The following is a 23835-nucleotide window of genomic DNA, read 5'->3' as shown; positions in this document are numbered from 1 at the left end:
ATAAAACTTTGGCAAATTATTCAGAACAATCCTACGCTGGTTAATTTGAGAGGCCGGTGAATTCGAAATTTACAAAACTTCTTTCGACCTTTTTAAGACCTGGACATCCGCCCGCTCATTATTATTACATCCATTATCGAGGATCACAAATTTTCCTAATGCAAATATGGTCTTTCTGGTTCCTTATACTATCTGAGAATGTTCAAATTTATTTTGGGCGAAAATAGTATACCGTTTATTACTAAGCTTGTGTTCTCTACAAAAGTTACCATTTTTATTTAACACACCAAGTTTATTTGTTCCTATGGCTGCATATTTCTCTTTACTGATGTCTCATAAATTTTAGGAAAAATTGCCGAAATTTTAACAAACCTACATAAGTTTTTTTCTTATAACTTCCGTTCAAGTAAACAATTTTTGGAAAAAAAAGTTATTTGTTTTTTCATATTTATTCGCAAATGCAAGCATTCGAACTTTCGGAAAATATTAATTTTTCTTATTTTTTATCATCAAAAAAGATTTATGAAACAATTTATAACATTAAAATTTTTACTTAATTATTAATTTTTACAAAAACGTGTTCTTTAAGAGCACTACCAATATTCTATGTAAAATTTTCTGTTTTAGTTCATTTTTACTTGAGTCTATCAAAAAATTTTGTAGGAATGCAAACTAGACAAAAATTAACACCATAGACCACGGTTCACTTGACAGAATTAAAAGTTGTTAATAAGGAAATTTTTTTTATCAATAAATACACTACTAACGTGAGATTAGCGCAAACGTGCGCACTGTTGTTCCCCAGCATTGTAGCTATAACTTCGTTTAGTTAAATTGATATTTATGTTCTATTGTTTTATTATTATTATTATATTATTTTAATAATACAAAAAATTCTTATATGTATATATGAAGAATCAGGATCCTCCTAAAAGAACTATAGGTCTTTCACGAGACTATAAGTACTTCACGAGATTAAATTTTAACTCAATTAGGTGGTATCTTAGTAAAACATAAGTTTTGTCTAGTGAGCGTGTTTTTTTGCCAGAGATTATTATTTGATTTTTGACAGTCGTAATACTTTAGCATATGCTTTGATGTTGTAAAAAAATCCCAGTCATTTTTTAATTCAGTTATTTTGAAATTAGCCTTTTTGCCTTACTTTTTATAAAAATTGAAATTGTGAGTAATTTTATAATTTTCGCTTCGTTTCGTTTAATTTTAAATGAAATATACTTCTAGGTAAATCCTTCATCTTTTCCGAAACTATTTTATTTTATTTTTGCTTGCATAATTTAAAATGTCTTTTGAAAACCCTTTTATTTTTATTTCTTATAAAAGCAACAAACTTTTAATTTATTTTGACATTACTATTAATGAGATTTTATAAAAACACGGCAACAATTATTTTATAAAGTATAAAAAACATGGCCATTAATTTATAATGAAAATTGCAAAAACACACATTGAAATTATGTATAAAAAAATAAAAACATTGAGAACGATGAGTTTGCGCTTAGTTTGAAACAAGTTGTTGTGTTGCGTTTGTTAACGTCGCTCGCAACATGACAAGAAAAATGAAGTTCAAATCAAATTTAGAAATACATGTAGATTATGTATGTAATGTAGTTTAGTTGTTTTGTAAGCGGTAAGGTATAAAGTATAATGTGCGAGTAGATTTGTAAAATTTTTTGTGAGAAATGTGTCAATTTTGAAGAATTTCAAGAATAAAATACATACATACATAATTTAAAAATGGAAAATATTTAATATTTTTATAATTCATTTTAATTCTTTAAATAAAATAGAAATGTTTGAGCAATTTTAACAAAGAGTTTTTGGAAAATTTGAAAATGCTATTGATGCTCATTTTTTAATTAATTTATGATAATATGTGTTTGTGTTCGGAGTACTTTAATTGAAGATACAAAAAAAGTATCGCAGTTGCTCTCCTGCAGCTAGTGCCGCTAGGATTAATTTGATGACGTCTTCATTTAAATACTCGAAAAATAGAAAAAGAAATTTAAATTCATAAAATTGTTTTTGTTACAAATTATAATTTTATTTATTGTGTTGAAATATTATAATTACTTGAAAATAAAAATGATTTCTATTGTAGTTGTACTCAATCCATATTCCGTACTAAATACATAATGAGTTCATTCATTTAAAATAGTGATTACATACACATCTAAATTCCATTAAAGTCTATGCATAATATACAAATTTTTTTTAAGTTTTATTAAGAAAATCTATAAATAAAAAATAACTACATAAACCTACCTAAAAAAATATTTTTATATACATATGTATAACCGGTGGTATAATTTACTTGTGCCCCATGTATGTTCACTCGTATGTTTATGTGTATACCTAATACAAATAAGTGCTAAATAGAAAATTTTTATAATGTACAAATAAATAAATTTTCAAATTTATAAAAAAAACATTGATTTTCACATATTTTTATGAATAGACATACACAAAAAAAAACTTATAGAGTAATTTCTAATAACTTTATTCTAAAATAAAAGTGCAATAGCGAGTTTTTTAAATAGAAAAATGACAACTAGAAAGAAAAAGCGAAATGAAAGCGGTGGATTCTTAAAAAAAGTATCATCACTATTTAATTTAGACACGGTAATTATTTTAAATTTTATTTTGTAATTGCTAAGGCAGGTAACATACGTACTTGTCTACATAGTCTTAATAATATTCCGTCCATATCTGATTTATAATACCTACCCCTGTGAAACTAATTAAATTTTATAAATTTAATTATTTATTATAATAGCTACATACAGTACATAATGTACAATATTTATTTTGTTCCCAAGTAGCTTAGGTAAGCATGTATATACGTTTGTTTGTAGATTTACTTACACATGTATTTCAGTGGGGGTAGTACTCGCATACATATGTATGTTTGCACCTACATTTAATGCTTATTATGTAAAAGTAGTTTATAAATTATTCATATGTATGTTTTTAAATTTCACCTGTGCATATTAACTTTTAAGTCTAATCATTCATTTTTTTAATGCAATGGTAGATACATATTTCAATAAGTTGCCAAAAAATTTGACTGCACGTGCATTTTTCCTACAAAGAATACTTATCAAATATTTCTAAAATGAAAGATCATATTATTAAGTATTTTGTAATTTTAAAATTGCATATCATATACGTTCTTGCCTATCTAATTTTTTTTTCGTTTTCAATATGAATGGCCCTTTTAAATAAAAATTAAATAGTCTAGGCTTTGATAATTTTTTTTTTGTTTTTAATAAGTTCTTAAAAGTTTGTAAAAAGAAAATATGTATTTGATTAACATTACGTTATTAATGTTTTGCATAACTCTTTATCTGAAACCTCATTCACCCGCTATAAAGGCAAATTACCAATTTCCTTTTATATCATCATAAATTCCTTTCGTATATGTAGATTAAGAATTAGCAATGGGAACACAATTTTTTGGAGTGTCAAAATCAGTATTTTGATTCAATTGTCAAATGTATATTTATGTTTTCTAAAAAAGGATATTTTTTAACAATTGAGTGTTGCAATTTTGAGTTTTTTTTGAAAAGTGTAAAAAAATTTGTTTTAGCAAATATAAATTTTTTTCGTTTCATGGTAGCTGTTTTGGAAAAGCTGAAATTCAAACAAAAAAAAATTGAAAACTTCAAAATTTAAAACAACCACTTTCTTTAAATTGCTTGTTACGTGTGAGTATTTTTTTGGTAGACTATTCAGGGTTAATTTTACTACTAACGTAATTTATAATTACTCTGTTACGAATATTTGTAGTAGAATTTTAGTAATTCGGAATTGAGAATATGAACTTCGTAAACATACATATGAATTTCGGAGCTATGAACGAAATTCATGATAGGGCTGGTTAACCGCAAATTTTCGGTTAAGGTGAAGTTTGTAATTATTCTATACACTCATTCCTCGCTTTTTAATATGTTCCGGAAATGTCCGTAAATCGAATCTTTTTACTTACATTACGTTACAACCGCATGCTTTGTTATATATTTACATATTTGTTATATATATTAGAATTAAAATATATTTGTTATTTTAAGAATTAAAATTACTTTTAATTAATTTGCTCTGATCTTTGTTTCACGTAAAACATTACAGTACATACACATACATAATCACAATGGTTTTTAACATATAAAATATTTAACATATACATAGCAATGATATTTAACATATATTTATGTATATTTAAACCAAAAATTCCTAGAAATGTTTTTTATAAGAATTGTAATTTTTTAGAGTACTTTTTTTTTTGCATTTTACCGAATTTTTTTCCGTAAAAAGAGAATTTGGTTTAATTTTTGAATTCCGTATAAGGAGTTTCTGTTTAGCGAGGGATGAGTGTTTTATGTATGTATATATGTGTCCACCTAACAAAACCCCTTAAGAATTACATTCATTTATTGATATTATTTCTTAGACTGTATTTCTGAAAAATTTTTTAATAAAGTATACCCTAGCAGGTGGGATAAAATTTACAAAAATTGTGTATGTATCTATTTTTACTTGTAATTCACTCTTAAACTTTTATTTGGAGTAATCTTAGCCAGCGAAATTAAAAACTGAAATGGAATACCCAAGGCAAAGACAATAGTAAACAAGATGTAAACTATACTATCCTACAAGTTTTTATACATTGCCATTCTGGATAGTGTTCCGAATACATTTGAATAAGACATCGTCGGAAAGATTTTTTTGACCCATGATTTTTTAGTTTTACTTTTTTTTGTACAAAGAATAAAAAATTCTCGTCTTAACATATCATGCACATTTGAAAAATAACAGAATACTTCTTAATATAACTATAGGAAGATTTATTGCATCATACTTTCTTTATGTTTTTAACCACGAAAGTACAGGCTTGGACCCTAAGGGAAAGTGACAGTTCACAGCTGACAAATTAAAACAGGGTCCTTTTTATCATTTTAAATCTCTCATAAGATCAACTTTTTTCAAATAGCTTTAATTACGAGCGTTAACATTTCTATAATTTTGTGTTATAAAGATTCCAAAAGAAACAAAAATTGTGCAAATTTTTTGTTTTTTGAAATATTGTTTTGAAATATAATTGAAGATTTTTGTATATTTTTTCAAAGAGTTGAGAAAATGTACATTTGAGAATAACAAGTTCGCTTATTATGTGTGACACGTCTCGAACTTTAGGTCTTATATAAACACATAAACATACTTATATCTATATGTTTTTCATAGTAAGTTGTACTATAGAATTAATATTCTTCGAAATTCATAAAAATGTTTGCATATGCACGTATACTTTTTATATTAAAAGTACATAAGTACTCGTATATACTTCTTTTAGGGATGTATGTGATTTTAGTTATATTAGGAGATATTTTCATGTTGTTAATAAGCTTAATTGACTGATTTGCCTAAACTTCCGCATCAGGGATTTTTAAAACTAATAATTAAGAGTTTCTTTATAATATTTTTATTTTCTTCGTTTTTATAACACGGAATAACATGGAACCACCATTTTTTATAATAGATATAAAACTAATAAAATTTTTATAACTTTATTTTATGTCGTGTATTCTAGACTAAAAATATAGCTATGTTGCTCAGAAAAGTGAAAATTTCATTTTAATACAAAAACTGTTAGGTTTTAGTCAATATTAGAGAATTTAAGTCAAGTTTTTATCTAATTATTTTTTAAATTCAATTTATTCCTATTTAACTACTTCAGATTAGGTATGTGATTTCCTGATTAATGGCGCAGTGGTTATTGCACTGGTCCTTCTACTGAAGGGTCTCGGGTTCCGTCAGGTCACTATAAAAATTATGTTAAATATTATATAGCTATAATAAATATTATATCCATACAAAAATAAAAAATTAATATTAACCTAATTACTTAAAATCTGATGATTACAAATTTAAATTCTAACGTAAAAAATTTATAAATCTGAAAAAATTTGTATTAACTTTTTTTTATGTTGTATTCTAGACTAAAAAATATGGCACCAAATTTTTTTTTTATGCAGTGTATTATCGTGTTTTACTCTCAGATATGTTGCCTGACATAGTGGTTCAAAAAATATTGAGAAAAATACGAAAATATATTTATTCAAAATTATAGTTAATATTTCGATTTGAAATTTGAGTTTTTGATATGTTACTCATATCAGGCCTCCAAGCTGAAATTATTTTCGGAAATTTTGAAACGGAAAGAAACACAAAAACAATTTTTAATGTTTTACGTATTCGAATTATGCCGATTAAAATATTTTTTTTTGTGAAATTTTTGAATATTGTTTATAATTTTAAAAGCCATTTAGATTATTAATAATTATTTTTTTTGCCTTTTTCTTCAATTTGCTTTTAAATTCTATTTCTTATTCAAAAATCTTACTCTATATATTTCAGTATTATATTTAAAATTTAAGTATTTAAAATACTTAAATTTAAAATACTAAATTTAAAATTAAAGTATTAAATTTAAAAAAATGCGTAGAATCAGTAGAGCCAAAAATATTGATCAATTTCCTTTACACAAATAAATTCCGACACCGCTTCCATTTAAACTCAATATAAATTTGAAATTTATTTTTGATTTGCTCTTTGAGTTTGATGGCCTGATAGATATATATGGCATTAGTTCAGGCTTTGATATTTTTGTTATATCAAGTGGTATACCCATACGAAATATGTATACATAAATATTTAGTATTTTATAAAAGCAAATAAGCGTGAGACATATCATGGATAATTATAGAAAACTTACATATTTACAAACGTATGTATTATCTCAAAGAAATGTATAGCAATATACATTTTTTCAATTTGAAAAAAACAAAAAAAACCAACTCAGTAAGTATTTACTTAAATTTTGTCTGGTATTTTTTTTTTTCTGTAGGGCAGTATTTATTAAAAACTTAAAAAATTTAACAGCTTAGAAGGTCTTTTTGCAATCAAGTTTTTTAACTTGACAAGTTTTTTAACAGAAATCTATAAAAATATTTGCACTAATAAAATATATGAGGATTGAATCAAAAATTTAAAAGAAAAAATTGATTTTATACTTGTATCATCATTTGTTATCAATTTGGCCTTTCACGTATGAATAAGAGTACAATTTTATTATACATATATATATACATATAATTTATAATAACGGATCAGTAAAAAGCAGACTACGCACACAACACTAATATATCAAATTGGAACCTCTGGCCAGCAAATCTCAATGTGATTGGAGTGAATTTGGAACAAATAATTGTATTTTCGCTATTTGATTCCTAAAAAAGTATAATGTGGAACATCCACAAGTAATTTTTTTTCTAAAAAGCACTAAAGTTGAAAATCGGATAATTTTTTCAGGAGGAAAAAAAACCTAGCCGAAAATTATTTTCTGCTATAAATTTTATGCAAAAGCTAAAAAGCTTGGGTGGCAAAAGCGGTACCACAGAAAAATCTAGCCGTTTCACGTTTTAATTTTATTATCGACCGCATTTTATCGACAGGGAGGTTATGTGATGGCACCAAATGTCGAGTTTTTGGTCGGAATGCAGTTCTCTATCGTAGGGAAGCGTAAACAAACTATTTGTAGAGAGATATTATAACTATTTGCAGGGTTGTCTGTCTGAGTGTCACTCGTGTGTCTCGAGTTCGGATTAAACGATTTTGATGAAAATTTATATGCAACTTAGTTTCTACTATGGCCTCGTCAATTGGATTTTATGCGGGCCGATTTTACATTTTTGCTCATATTAGGGGAAATAATTAACCTACCTTGAAATTTTTTGAAAATGGCTGATTTGAATTTTTTGAATATGGAAAAATCATTTTATAAAAATTTTCAATTTTTTGTTAAAAATTTTATTTAAATTTTTTTTTTCGTCTGAACAACTGAATTGGTTGCGTTACTTAAAATTTTTTCTAAATAGTTACGGAAACTTGTGTACTTATGACTACATTTATTTTTCTTATAACTTATGTACCACTTCTTTGATTTAAGGTAATAAAATTCTCGCTTCCAGACCCGTTTTTGGATACAATCAAAATTTAAGAAGAAATTGCAAACGTTAAATAATATGTTTAAATTTTTAAAACAGAAATATTTAACGTTTGTAAAATAATCATCAAATTTTAAATATATTTTTAAAAATTTGTGACTATTTAACGTCTGCAGTAATAGATTTAAGTTCAATGTATATCTAATATTTAAACGCGTTTTCAAATGTGAATATATACAAGAAAACAAAACTTAAAGAAAAATAGTAATCTAATACACAAAATCTAAACAGCTGTGTATATAAACTTGTTTAGAAATGCTTCATTTTAAAATTAATTATGAATTATCATGAAGTTCGTTAATTTCATTTACAATATTAAAATAAAAGCTAATTGATAATTAAAAATTTAAAATATCCCACCACCAAACGTAAGTTAAATAAACAAAGTCTACAGAGAGGCGCACTTTAAAAGATGAGTTTATGACATGTAAAACATTCTTTTTTTTCATAGTTACCCGTGCGAGTTGCTATCAGAATAATGGTACTTTAATTAAACATCATATTAAAAATACATAACATTTATAAATCTTAAAATAAATTTATACCATATACGTACATATTAATCCAGTATGATTTGATGTTTCCATCCGCATCCACTGTTACAGTTCCCTATTACAGATGAATTTAGTCGACCTTGCTGTTTTAATTAACCAGATTTTTTTGCATATGTATATTATTAATTTTTTTTCACATACATACATAATATGTATGTATCCATTTTTTTCAATTTGCCATTTTCTATTTAAAAATTAAATGTTTAAGTCAACTTTTATATTTAATCAACTTTATACTGTGGATAACAATGTATGCATATTAGGGAAGTGTTGTAATATTGAATAGTGGATATGAGGTATGCACACACATATTTATATTTTCACGACGTATGTAACACCATACGTCCCTCCGTCTGTTGTTAAAGCGCTCATTTGGGAACGCAGAGATCTAAAGACAACCAACTATTTTTTGCGAACCAGAATTTAGGAACATCATCTTTAAACAAAACGCTTTCGTTTAATTTAAATTAGAATTTTAAAATAGTTTTTAATTTTAAATTTGAATATCATAATAATTTGTTTTCCATACTCTTTTTAGGTGAATGGTGAAGAGAATTGGGAATTCGATGATATTACACTCGAACGTGGCAATGCGGGCTTGGGTTTTTCAATTGCTGGCGGTACGGACAATCCACATGTGGGAACTGATACGTCAATATATATTACAAAGCTAATACCGGGTGGTGCCGCTGCTAATGATGGTCGATTGCTAGTAAATGATATTATTGTTTCTGTTAATGAAGTATCTGTCATTGACGTACCACATGCAAGTGCTGTGGAAGCGTTGAAAAAAGCTGGCAATATTGTTAAACTACATGTTAAGAGAAAAGGAGGTCCATATAAAGTAGCGCCAGGTCAAAAAATTCTGGAAATCGATTTAGTTAAAGGGGTAAAAGGATTAGGCTTTTCAATAGCTGGCGGTATAGGAAACCAACATATTCCTGGCGATAATGGAATTTACGTTACAAAAATTATGGAAGGTGGGGCCGCACATGTTGATGGTAGACTTAGTATTGGCGATAAATTAATCGCGGTACGAAATAATTCGGTATGTTAATTTCGTAATTTGTCTATTATTTGATAAAAATTTTAACTGCATTTATTTTGTTTATTATACTAAAAATGGTACTATTTTGTATATAACTCTTATTTAGAATGAAAAAAATCTCGAAAATGTAACACATGAACAAGCTGTCGCAACACTAAAATCTATAACTGATAAAGTAACTTTAGTTATTGGGAAAAGTCAGCATTTAACTTCTTTGAATCAAGTTAATTCTCAATCAACTGGTGCTGTAAATAAAATTGAGCAAAGTGTAGTTGATTCTGGGCAGTTAGGACAAACAGCAACATCAAGATCACATTCACCAATTCCTCCTCGTAATTTATAAAATAATTTTACTATATCGTAGTAAAATTTATAAAACGATTTTTCTTTGTGCTTGTGCTTACAGAACCTTCATCTAGATATGCTTCATCAAACATTCTTGCTGCTGTTCCCCCGGGAACTCCTCGCGCCGTCAGTACAGAAGATATATCAAGGTTAATAACAGGAAGTTTATTTCAAACTTTTATAAAAACCATACTTTTTTAATTACAGGGAGCCTAGGTCAATTACTATTCAAAAAGGAAATCAAAATTTGGGATTCAATATTGTAGGAGGGGAAGATAATTATGGTATTTACGTATCATTTATATTACCTGGCGGACCAGCTGATCAAGGAGGTGAATTAAAAAGAGGAGATCAATTACTTAGCGTTAACAATATCGATATAAAAACTGCTACCCACGAAGAGGCAGCACAAGCACTAAAAGTAAAAACTATAATTAATAATATATAATAAACTATAAACTTGAAATATCATAAACTATATTGAAATGACTCTACCTTTTGTTTCATATTTTTATAAAGAATTCTGGTGGTGTTGTTAATCTAGTCGCTCAATATCGACCTGAAGATTATAATCAATTCGAGGCTCACGTAAAAGAATTAAAACAAGCTTCAGCAATAACAAATTCCGGAACACTATTGCGTACATCACAAAAACGTTCATTATATGTTCGAGCGTTATTTGACTATGATCCAAATCGTGACGATGGTTTACCATCAAGAGGACTCCCGTTTAAGCATGGCGATATATTACATGTAACGAACGCATCTGACGATGAATGGTGGCAAGCTCGTCGCGTTTTAGGTGACACTGAAGATGAAATAATTGGTATTGTACCATCAAAAAGGCGTTGGGAGCGCAAAATGAGAGCAAGAGATCGTAGTGTTAAATTCCAAGGGCATGTTGCTAATAATAATATGGATAAGGTAAAAAAATTTAAAGCACCCTTTACATACAAGAATGATGTTTTAGTATTAATTTATTTAATTCTTATTAAAAATAAAAATACCAATCTAATAGTCAGTCTATGTTAGTAGGAACAAATGATCAAATGCTAATTAAATTTGAAAAACTGTTTAAAAATTCGAATTCATACTTTTTGAAAATCGTAAATAGAAATTAGTTGTCTTTAATAGTAATTTTAATTTGAAAAAATATGCATATATATATATAATAAAAGAGTGTTCAAAAATACCAAATTAAATTTCTATGAATGTGTAATTAAGTACTTTGTTAGCATTTGAATTTCAGATTATTCCACCTAAAATATACCACCTAAAAAAATTTATTGGTTTCTTTTATAGAAAAAAATCACTTTTTCTATAAATTTTCTTTTGTAGAAAAAATATTTTTTATAACCCAGTTAAAAGACTTTCTTCACAAATGTATTATACAATTATAGAACTCATTATTGAATACATCATATTTGTTTAACAATAATTAATGTCTTAACGATAATAAATAAAATGATTTTATTTATTATCGTAAGAGAATTATGTTTCGTTTATTTATTATCGTTTAGAATTAAATACTAAAAGATCAGATTGTCCATTAGTATAAAGGAATCACTATTTCCTTTTCCATTGAAAAAGATCAATGATTTGGCAAACTCAAGAGCATTAAGCATTCAAGAACATTACATAAAACTCAAGAACATTAAGCATTCCCATAAAAGAACTTTAATTTGAAAGATAGTAATATTTTCATTACATATTGTATACCATAAACTGTATTATATAATTTAACACTTAAGATTTTATTGTTCCAAAATAGAATTTACAATTATTTTACATTTATAAAGAAATTACATAGTGGTCGGTTTTTATCTAACATCTATAATATAATATACATTTTGATTTTTTTTGACGAATGTTACAGACTAAATTAGTATATGTAAGAGGAAAAGAATAGAAAACCTATTTTGAGTTTATTTTACTACTTATATCTATAGAGTTTATTTTTCAAACTACAGAGTTTATTATACTAACTACAGAGCTTATTTTACAAAGGCATTCTGAGAAACAAATGGCTCATGTTATTAAATTCTCAGAACTTTTTTTTTGTAAGAAGCTTAAACAAATTTTTGAACTAGTTTGTTTTTATTAGACCTAATTTGAAATTTATGTTTTAATTTTTATTAGTCTTCGTTGCTTTAAACAGGACAAGCATATAACTCTCAATCGGAAAAAGTTAAAAAATCGGTTGAAAATTGCCAAACATCCAGTGTGAGTCAATACAAGGGCTATAAAAATTTTTGTTTGATCACGTTTTTATAACGACACCGGAAATACATCATGTGGTTTCTTTACTGATGCTCACATATCATGTGTACCGCATATATTACCTTATGTTGTTTCGTTGAAAAGTTTTTTATTGCAAATTTAAAGTCCTGCCACAAGATACTTGTGAAAACAAAATTTTTCGGAGGGAATTTAAATTTCTCCTTATCGTTTTATTATATAACATAACTTTTGTATATTATATAATATATGTATGTAATTAATAAAATTTTTTCTTTTCTATTTTTTAGCAATCAACGCTTGATCGTAAAAAGAAAAATTTCACTTTTTCTAGAAAATTTCCCTTTATGAAAAGCAGAGATGATAAAAATGAGGATGGAAGTGATCAAGAACGTTAGTATTCATATAATATATTATTGAAAAATAATTAAAAAATTACCATAGGTATTTTATTTATGAAATATACATACATACATATTTTTTAATGATTTTGGTTAATTTTTTCATTGTTTTGTTTTCTATTTTTTTATTATTCTTTTGTTTATAATTACCTTTCCTTTTTTTTTGTTAGTATTGTCTAATTTGTGTCGTTTTGTTTTATGTTTTCTTTTCCATATTTTATTTTTATGTTTCACGGATGACTCATCAATCAAAAATCAATGTCAATTTAATGTTAAAATTATTCATTAAAACAAATAATTGGTTGTCTTATTATGAAACAAAATGTTTTATGATGAAACACAAAAAAATGTTTAAAAAACTTACGAAAATAAAAAACAAATGTTAGCGAATGTTAATGGAGCTGTAATAAATTCTGATAGTCAAAATAATTTAGAAGCGGTTGACCAGCAAAGTAAGTTTTATAAATTTAAGAAATTAGAAATAAGTAACATAAGAATTATAGATTTATAGGAAATGGGCATTGTAGCTTGCTTACTAAGTTTCTTTTGTGACAACTTTAAAATTTGGGAATACGGAAATTAAACTTTTCTATTGCATTACTAATTTTGAGCAGATAGTTAGTCAGTGATGCTTTTTTTTTTCTAATCACAATTCTTGTCAAAAAAAAATTTCTAATTAAAGAATTATTTTTTTTTTTTGAAAATATTATTTTCAAAAGTATAATATAAAATTAAAGTAAAATGATTGAATTCTATCTTTTGTGATAGAGGCACATATAAAATTTAAAGAAAGAAAAGTTAAACATGAAATAACAATCACATGCACAAATGCACATAGTGACAGAAGTCTACATACATAATTTAAAGTTAAAATGAATGCAAAATATTCTTTTATTGATAAATTACGATATATTTCAAATATTGTAGCACAAACTTTTCTGAGCAATAATTAATAATAATATGTACATATATGAGTATACATAGTAACAACAAAAATCTTTACTAATATAATTTCAACAAAAACACTTGTTATATGTATTGTTTTTTGAATATATCTGTTCTCCAATGGAAATTGATCAAAGGATCAACCCTAAAATAATATGCCACCTTATGCAAAACAACATGTATAGTAGAATTTTGTCTACTATGTCATGAAATTTGAATTATAAATACAATATGTTTTTTATTATCATTTATCAACGAAACATTATTTCGCGTTACAATTTTTTAAAACACATTATAACAATATGCAGTTATTAAATTTCTTAATGTGTATGTAGACTTTAATTGCCATTTATGTGCGCCATATGTAAGTAAGATATATATGTAATTTGAAATAATTATTCAACTTGGAGCCATCAGAGAAAAAATATCAATTAATTTAAGAATGAACCAAGCGTAATTTGCTTTGCAGTCTTTGTTAAATGAATGTTTTTTTATACATACGAGTATACATATAAATATTTTCATTGATTACCATATATTAGGTTTTAGTTACTGGTGTAGTGTATTTATTAAACGTATTAGTTGAAATTGGAAGTGTAGAAATGTAAGATTTAAACTTGAACGTAATATTTTATTTTGTATATCATTTTGATTTTACATATTGGTTTCTAATGGAATATTCTCATATTTTTCTTTTTATTCCTTTTCTTCTGTTTTCCGATGTCTTTCATTGAACTCATGACTTTTTGATTAATTAAATCAACGTTTTTTGATTACGTATATATGAAAATTGTTCCCTAAATAGATGAATCATAAACGAAAAAAACGAAGTGTAAGTTAATTTTGAGATCGAGTTAGGTGAGCAAAAGCATATATGTATTTGTTCAAATAAAATATACAAAATAACTTGTTGTCGTAATAGCTTGCTGTTTTTAAGTAGGTCTTTTCATGGTAGAGTATTTTAATTAAAATTAACCTGTTAAATCTTGAGTTACGCCGAGAAGAATTTTTTCATGACACTTTGATTTTAAAACAGAACTAAAAACATTTTTTAAAGTCCTATTTTTGTTTTGAGAACCTAATTGATTACAGTTCCTTTAATTTGTAAAAAAAATACTTTATCCTATCAATTTTTGTTTTATTCAGTACCACACGCTTTGCCAAAAATATGATAATTAGGCCGTTTCTAAACCTATCGCACTTCGCACTAAAATACTAGTTAATCGCACTACATTTTTTTTCCTAAAACTCCGAATGCATTATGTGAAGGGTTTCCGGAGCACATCGCACTTCACACTAAAATATCTCTTAAAAATTTAGAGATTTAAAACCAATACTAGCTTGCTGCATTTCGCACAAGTAAAAAAATTTAAATTGAGAAAAACTTAAATAAAAGAAGAATAAGAAATAACATTTCATTAAAATCATTTTCATTTGTTTTTTATTTTTTTATTTTATTTACAAACTAGGAACATAAACAGCTTAGGAACATAATATATAAGCCTGTGTATGTTTTTATCAAGCAAAGTACTTTTTTGCGCTTTCGCAATAAATTCAACATAAAAATTTTCGTAATAAAAATATATGTGTCAGAGTAATAATTTTTTAAAATAAGTACCTTAAACTAAGTTTTCTAAAAATACCAATTGAAAAAAAAATAAATAAAATCTAGCGCATTTATAATCTTCTCATAATTAGAAGAAAATTTTTTAAATAAATATTTAAAAAAATATATATTTTATCAAAGCTTCGGAAATTTTCGCTAATTAAAACGTGTACTGAAAGTTTTAACTTAAATCTTAGTTTTTACTTCAGCGAACATACAACATTTTTCTGGGCAGAAAATGTCAATGCATTATCATGGCTTCTTAAGCAATTAAATCTATTTTTTTACATAATGTGAGCAAATGTTTTATTACTTAGTTCGATTAGAATTCTTGTTCTTACTATCTTCGGCTAGAAAGAGAACTGAGGTCTTACAATGTAATTCGATTTTCGCGAAACGATTTTCGTATTTGTAGAAATAGAAAATTTATACCATACAAATTAACTAAAGCTACCTTACCAATTCTCTAAATGAAAACCCTTTCACGAAAATCGAATTAGTAGTAAGACCCCTGGTCTCACAATAACAAAAACTATAAAAATCAAAATTTTTGAATTGAACTCTAGAAAATCTACTCGGAAAATTAAAATCAATAAAATTAAAAGTGCGTTAGGGGGTCAGCACTATAATTAGTTTCAGATTGATTTAATTTTTTCAACCGATAATTAAAATAAAGAAATAAATGTTATTGTACTTTTATTCAATCACGAAAGTCCACAAAATGAATGGAATCGAAAAAAAAACTTCTAAAATTTCTACAAGAAAATAACAAACGTTCATAAACCTCCACTGGATGACAATTGATTCTCAGAATATTGCCATTGTACGAAAAATATATATGTTTTCAACATTCCATACGTCTAAATTAAAAAGTTGTATTATTACCACCAGTTTTTAAACAAATTTCAAATTAAAAAAATGGCTTTTGCAATTTTACATTTAATATTTTTTTTGTTGTCAGTGAATCTATTTGTAGTAATGTCGACCCAATGAAATTTTTTTTAGGTTCCTTTAAAGAATTTTATAGAAAAGTGTCTTGTCCCACACCGAATTTTTTAAAGGATGTTCTGAAAAAATCATGTGTTTCTCAAAGATGCAGTGACTTTACCCAGCAACGCAATAACTTTGTGTTGATAATAGTGTGTATAATTTTTAATAGGAGTTCTTGAAATGAACGTTATCTGCGTTTAGACATTGACCAAAGACACTTAATGCATAACTTTGGTCAAAAAATTCAAACGATAATTACGAATTTTTATTTTTGTAGTTTAATTTCTTTGTGTTTTCGATATTGTAATTGTAACTAATTTTTATATAAGCATTAAAATAATGCGTATATGGTGAAAACATTATTATATGTGAAAACTTAGATCAGTAATGATAAACTTTTCTATATTGTAAAGATAAAAATTTTAACTGTATAAAAATAAATAAATAACGAAATTTCGCTTTTAATATTTTAAAATTTCGTTATTATTAATTAAAAGTTATAAATATTAATATAAAAGCTTTCGCTTTTAATATTTCAAATAACTAGCTACAATTAAAAAAATTTTTCTCAATTAAAAAACCAAAAAAAAAAAATAAATCGATTACATTTAAAAAAAAACTAATTCATTTAAACAAAAAAGCAAATTAAAGTATTTTTCGAGAACTCAAATTTTTATTTCATGTCACGTTTTCTGTTTAACTTTTTTTTTCCTTATTTATGCAAGGTGATTCAGTCGCGTATTTACAGTTATCGTATGATGTTTTTCATATGTACATAAGAAGAGTATGTTCAAGGCAATTTTATTAAGTTAATTAAAATCAACAAACTTAATTATATTAAGTTTATTAATTATATTAGCTTAATTATATTAAGTTTATCAATATTTGAACCAGATTATGGAGGCAACTGATTCAAATAAACTAATATAAAATTTCTCATAATATAGCAAAAATAAATTTATTGTCAAAATATTCCGCCGACTTATTTTCAAATTTAAAACTCAAATTAGTATGTGTGCTCCACATAAACGCAGAAAGAAAGTTACAATTTATAGACTTTTTTCTGGATGACGTTTGTACTTACAATATATTTAACAATGATACAATTGTTTCGTCGTCACTAGTCTGAAGAACAACCGAAAAGGTATATTTCAGAAAAGTTTTTGCATTTCCACGTTTATAATATTTCGTATAATGCAAAATTACGTGCTGCTGAAGTTGCGCATTCTAAGAATCGGATTCTGCGAGACATTTTCTTTTTTTTAAAGAAAATATAGAGTTTTGCGATTCAAAATAAAAATACTTTATGAACTTTAAACTCTAAATGAGTAAGTATAAATTGGTTTCATATAACAAAAAAATAGTTATACGTTATAAAATCATAAATTACAAAAAAAAAAAAATAACCGCAACAAAAAAATAACAAAATTTTAACGATTTGCTTGTTATTCTGAAAAGAGTAACTGCACATTCAATTATTAAATATTCGGCATTTTGACTTAGGTTATTTTAAATAATTTTGTGAGACTTGGTAGGCTTAATATATTAAGTGGGTTTTTTTTCAATATTTTGTCTCAGTAAATTTTTTATATTTTTTTAACAACTACAAAAAAAAATTTATTCAAAAAAAATAGTTTCACTAAAACGGATTCTGATACATTAATTACATTATTACATTATTATTATTATTTTTATTTCTTAAGGTGTACCTCACTTGTTCCAAAAATCAGGGTTATAAATTAATAAAAACATGATTTTTATAGCAAGTGATGGCACATCAATTTTTATATACTATTAAAATTTTGATTTCTTTCTTCGATTTATCTTCATTTAAAATTTGGTTTTATGTTAATTTCGTTTTTCTTATACAATTCTTTATTTTCTTTCTTTGACCTCATTTTTAATTCTTTAAATTATTTAATTTTCTTTTATTTTATTTGGTGTAATATGGTGTACTTTTACATCTTCTGTATTATTTTTCTAGCTTTCATGCTTTGCTACACACAAGACGACGCGAATGCTGAAGGAGGTATGTAAATTTAACATGAAATATTTTTGGGAAAATTATTTTCTTTTTATTTTAGTTTGTTAGAAAAAATATTTTTCATTTCAAGCAAAAAATTGATTAACTACAAATTTTTATAAAAAACAGATAAACATACTTACTTCCTCTTGAATTCAGTTTGACTTCTAAATAATTTATTTTGATAGATATTCATTTTTACATTTATTTAACAATTACAACTATTGTTTGTTCATTTTTTTTCGTGTTTTTAGTATAAACTGTTTGTTTTTTTGTATATTTAAAATATTACATTTTAAGTGGAATTTGTTTTTTATTTCGTTTTATATACTTACATAATTTTTTGAATCAGACAGTAGAATAAATATTTTTGCAAGTCATTTTACAACAAACACAATTTTTGTTTTTGATTCAGTTTCATATACATACTTATAAATTATTTATTTATGAGTTTATTTTGTTTATTTGTTTTTATAATTTTTACTTCAAATATACAACTCTTTAAGTATATAAAACTTTATTAAAAATGGAAAAAACCCAAAGAACTAATTTTTTAGTAATGCAAAAATTTTCACTCTTAGTTATTTAAAATGTTCATAACGTTGCAATAACTAATATAATCATATTTTTAATACTTTAGATTTAAACATGTATTTTATTATTACACTAAAAAATATTGTATTATAAATAAAAAACTCATCGTCGTTTTTTTATAAGTTTTTTAAAAAATGAAATTGCAAATTCCTTATTTTTTTAAATACCCATTAAGATTTAAAGAGAATTCAATTGCTTTTTTAGTAGGAATTTATTTTTAATTAATCAAAAATTAGTGGCATTACTAATAAGTATTTTATTTTTAATTTAGGAAAGAAAATGATATATATATATATCAAACTATAAATTAAAAATTAAATTATAATTTGATATGTAATTTTCTAAGCACATTTACGTTGTATACATTTACATAATTTCATAAAATAAATTCATGCCGAATTAGAAATACCAAACAAAATTCATAAAAAAAATGATTCAAATACTAACTTTCATTTTAAGAGAGAGTTGGGTTTACGCAACTAAACCTTAAGTGTGGATTCAGTAAATTTTAATAAAATTGTTCGAAATTTGTTGTATTTTATTCAAACACAAAACTTAAACGTTAATACACCATAGCTGAATTCAGATGTTTTCTGTAAATTCAAAATCCCTTATTTGGACTGAAAATATTTTGCAAAAAATGGGTTTTAAGATTCAACAAGTTTTCGTTGAACCCTATTTCTGAGTTTTGAAGAAATTTTTTTAGTGAGTTTGTTAAGTGTCTCACCATTTTAACGGCATCTACTAAAGGAACGGTAATCGATAATTTTGGTTGTTTGCATCGGAGATGTGATGTATGCTAAATTTGTAAGGTTTTGCTTACATTTCAAATTCCTATAGTTTAGTAATTTATGTATGTAAATCAAAAACTGAAAATCTTACATTTTGTCTGTAATTTTGAAATTCTGGGAACTTATGTACATGAATATTAAAAATAAATTAAATTAGCATGCTTCGAGGTCTGATCTTGTAATTACTTTACTCATGTTTTACAACTCTTTTATTCCATTCTATATATATCTTATATATCCATAAATAAACATATTTTATAAGTGAATTATTTGAAAATTTCATGAATTCTGTAAAGACGCATATTCATAAGGCAATAAATTGTTATAAAAATTATGAACATAAATTTTTTTCTTAAATGGAATTCCGAAATCAGCCATCGACAACCTTATCTGTATATAATATTAAAAATAATAGTTTTTTGCTTTATTATATTTGCACAAGTTTTTCAGTGTTGTAAAACTGAAATTTAAAATGTATTTTTTAAATATGCTATTGGTACTTCCTTCTTCATACCTGAATTCCCTTTAAATTGTTTTTCGTCTTTAATGATTACTACAATTTGTGTCAACTTTCAAAACTGTCGATGTCAAAATTTTCTCGTAATTAAGAAAATAGTTAGACTTTTATTTTCAAAAACTTATAGTAAGTAAAAAGCTGTCAATGTTCTTAATTTTATAAACATACTTATTTATAATACTATTCCTAACTTATAGATAAAACTTTTACCAATTTATTTTTATCTGTCCATCACACATTGATTTTAACACATTTAACTTAAAAAATTTTTAGTGTATGCTATGTTCGTAAGAAATGTATAAAATATGCATTTTCCGCATTTTTTTAAACACAACACGTTATACTGGCAAAACTATGAAAGATAGGGAAAAATACTATATATGTAGGTTAACTTAGATCTTATTGTTGCGTAACAAAAACAAAAAAATAAAACAAATTTTCGACAAATTTCGACCCTTTTAAAAAGCATTAAAAAAAATTTTTTTTTACTTTGACGAGCTTTATCTCGAAAATTATGGCTCCAATCAAATTGATTGTTTAATGAAGTAAAAAGCAATTAATTACCTGTAAAACTAGCACTGAATGGTTACTCTATGTCGCAACGTTCCGAAGTTATAAGCATTTTTTTATATACAGGAAAAATGAATGTTAACAGGCTCGAAAACGAGTATGTCTGCACGCCCCACAAATTTTCACAAGGGGTTGATTTTATATGTATGACCATTTAAGGTACTAAATAACGGAATTTATTGAAATTTATTATTTGAGCTTTATTTGCCTACGAAATTTATTTGCAAGCTTTTCAGGAAAATGAGAACAAGGAAAGCGAACTAATTTTACATATTTTGAAAAATATTAACTAAAAGGTTACTTAAAATGTGAAACCTAATGAAATACTTTTAATATATTAATAAGAATGTTATAGAAATTTATAATATTTAGAAAAGACACGTGTTTAGTTAAATGTGATAACCTCATGAAATTTTTATGTATGATATAATATTTTTGGTAGTAATTTAAAATTTGAAAAATTCTTCTACAGATGTAATATAAATTAACAAATATATATTTTATAATATATAAAAATATATATATAATATATATATATATATATATATATATATATACTATACATATATATAATATATATGTAGTATATATATATATAATATATATAATATATATATAATATATATACATATACATATATATATATATATATATATATATTTATTCATTAATAATAAAATTCATTAGTACTTCAGCATCTAATGCAAAACATTGATTTTTTTATGTACATTAGTAGAAAATAGTGACCGTTTTCCATAGCATTAATTTCATCCATGAATTTCAATAGAAAAATATTTTTTGGTATGTCCTTGTTTAACATAAAAATGTTTATTTCATTAATATTATAATTTTTTAAGTTAGCGATTGTTTCATATATGAATATATATACGTGATATATGTATTTGTTTTTAAGTTTCGTTTAAAATTTAAATTAAATTTAAATGTATGTTTTTATATGACACTTCTCCATATAAACATTATATATAAATATTTATATGATATATTTATATATGTAGACGATTTGCGTTTATGTGACGTACATATGTATATGTGTGTGGACATTGAAAGTTTTGGTTAAAATGTAAATTTACTAGTTTTGTAAGCAATTGAACATTGGGAAATAATGTTCCTAATAATTTCAAGATTCAAGTAATTTTTTTTTGCACATCCAATATATGCATTTTTGTTTAATTTTGGAATTTAAAAAATTAAGTTAAAAAATTTACCTAAAATGTTAAAGGGGCAGATTTTGACTTTAAGTTGCCGTATTACCATATTAATTTATGCAAATTCAGTACCATGTTTTCAATATTTTCTGAGATATGGCCAAACTACTATTGAAGTGGTATGGCAGCTACCGCAAGGAGTCAAGAAATTTCAACGGTTTTTATCACACATAAGAGCCCTAATAATACACTTGTTTTCACGAAATTTCTATGTTGTAACTATAATAATTTCTGAGATAATGCCAAATAACTTCTCAAATTGTATGTCAATTAATTTTAATACCACAGCTTTTATGGTTTCTGAGATATAGCCAAATAACTTTTGAAGTTGTACGACAACTGCCAGAAGGAGCCGAGCAATTTTAACGATTTTTATCAAACACGTTAGCCCTACTAATATATTTGCTTGTACGAAATTTCAATACCCCTGCTTTCATAGTTTCTAAGATATAGCCAAATAAATTTGGAACTTGTATTGCTGCTACCCGAACCAGTACATAAATCATTTGTAAAAATTTTTAGTAAAATAAAACATATACTGGAGTCTATGTCTCTGACATTATTTTTTACAAACGGTAATGCAAATTTAGTATACCCTTCGAACATACATTTGTACGAGTATAATGAAGAGAAATTCAAAAACGCTTACCATTTCTTCAGATTTCTTCAATATAAAGTGCCACGGAAAATAACGTTGAATAAGTGCTGAACTTTAAACTTATTTAAAATAGAAGAAAACCCGTAGTCCTTTGAATTTACTTTAATTTTACTATTCAATTTACCTTTTACTATTAGGTACAATAAATTATGATTTATTATTAGTTTACCATAATTTTTCTTCTGTACTTTAGTAAATTGCATTTCTGTAAATTGCATTTTGTAAGTATAATTTAATACAAAAGTAAGAAAATTTTTGCGAACTTAATGTAACGAACTTTGTACGTCCTGGAAGTTATAGGCTGTGGAATGTGGATTGAGTTTAAATGAAATGATCATTCGCGTGTATTATGTAACTTGTCTAAGTGAATGTCTTACAGTTTTGCTTTACTGGGTTTTTTAAAATTCTACGTATTTTACTTGGTTATAAATTGGATGAAGAATAAATAAAAGTACATATACGAGTATAATACTGAATCTTTTAGTGTTGTTCTGTCCTATAATTTTTCCTAAATTTGAAATTTCAAAATAAATTTCTATCGGATTTAACAAATATATAAACGAATATAATGTGTCAAGAAACATGTAAAACTTTTAATGAAAATTTTTTTTGGTGCTCGTATGAGTTTGGTGGTGCTTTTTGTATATATAATTTAAAATTTACGTCAATTTTTAACTATGAAAGCTGTTATTCTTAGTTTTTTTATTTAAAAGTTTTTTAGTTACATATAATATAGATTTAATTAAAAAAATTTAGATTTATTTAGTTTTCATAATTGATCATAAAACAGTTTTAGGTACAAAATAAATACTGATATACAAAATTATTTTTAACGAATAAGCGAAAATCTTAATTTTAACGTGTGTGGTTATTCAAGTCGCCTATATTTTATTATAATATTATTATAATAATATATAGGCGATTATATTATATAATAACATATTTATGTTAGATACTTATAACTAAAAATGTTGTGAATATTTTATTAATCTAATTTTTTTTTGCTTTTATTTTATAGAAACAAAACCGAAGTATAATAGGAAATTTTATTAATAAAATTTCCTATTATAAATAAACAAAGAAAATTTCTTTATACAGAAAGATAACGCAGCCAAAGAAGACAGAAAAATTAAAAAATCCTTGCTTCAAATTGGGCCCGAATGAGTGACCGTCAGCTTAGCAAGTGGTAGATCACTTGTTTGCTAACAGTTCGTGGGCCAAATATTTTAAAAGTTTTCTGTATTGATT

At 25.1% G+C, this 23835-nt stretch overlaps 1 protein-coding gene across 14 annotated transcripts in view; it reads left to right on the top strand.

Annotated features, from left to right (window-relative positions):
• LOC129605417 (disks large 1 tumor suppressor protein) overlaps positions 1-23835 on the top strand; it is a 67437-nt gene that overhangs the window by 28812 nt on the left and 14790 nt on the right. For 4 of the 14 annotated variants that reach the window (XM_055515179.1, XM_055515175.1, XM_055515172.1 and 1 more), the window contains 8 exons: positions 9174-9683; positions 9790-10015; positions 10090-10177; positions 10236-10449; positions 10548-10952; positions 12557-12659; positions 13054-13119; positions 18193-18237. In XM_055515179.1, coding sequence (XP_055371154.1) covers positions 9174-9683; positions 9790-10015; positions 10090-10177; positions 10236-10449; positions 10548-10952; positions 12557-12659; positions 13054-13119; positions 18193-18237 — 1657 coding nt within the window. Of the gene's footprint in view, positions 1-1654; positions 2641-9173; positions 9684-9789; positions 10016-10089; positions 10178-10235; positions 10450-10547; positions 10953-12556; positions 12660-12837; positions 12996-13053; positions 13120-18192; positions 18238-23835 lie in introns of those variants that run through there. The other 10 variants (XM_055515178.1, XM_055515174.1, XM_055515185.1 and 7 more) reach the window with 6 other exon arrangements.

The sequence above is a fragment of the Condylostylus longicornis genome, unplaced genomic scaffold (assembly GCF_029603195.1).
Source record: "Condylostylus longicornis isolate FDR11 unplaced genomic scaffold, ASM2960319v2 ptg000013l, whole genome shotgun sequence".
NCBI classification, from domain to species: domain Eukaryota; kingdom Metazoa; phylum Arthropoda; class Insecta; order Diptera; family Dolichopodidae; genus Condylostylus; species Condylostylus longicornis.
Note: the sequence above shows the minus strand (reverse complement) of the source record. Positions and strands in the feature narration are given on the sequence as shown.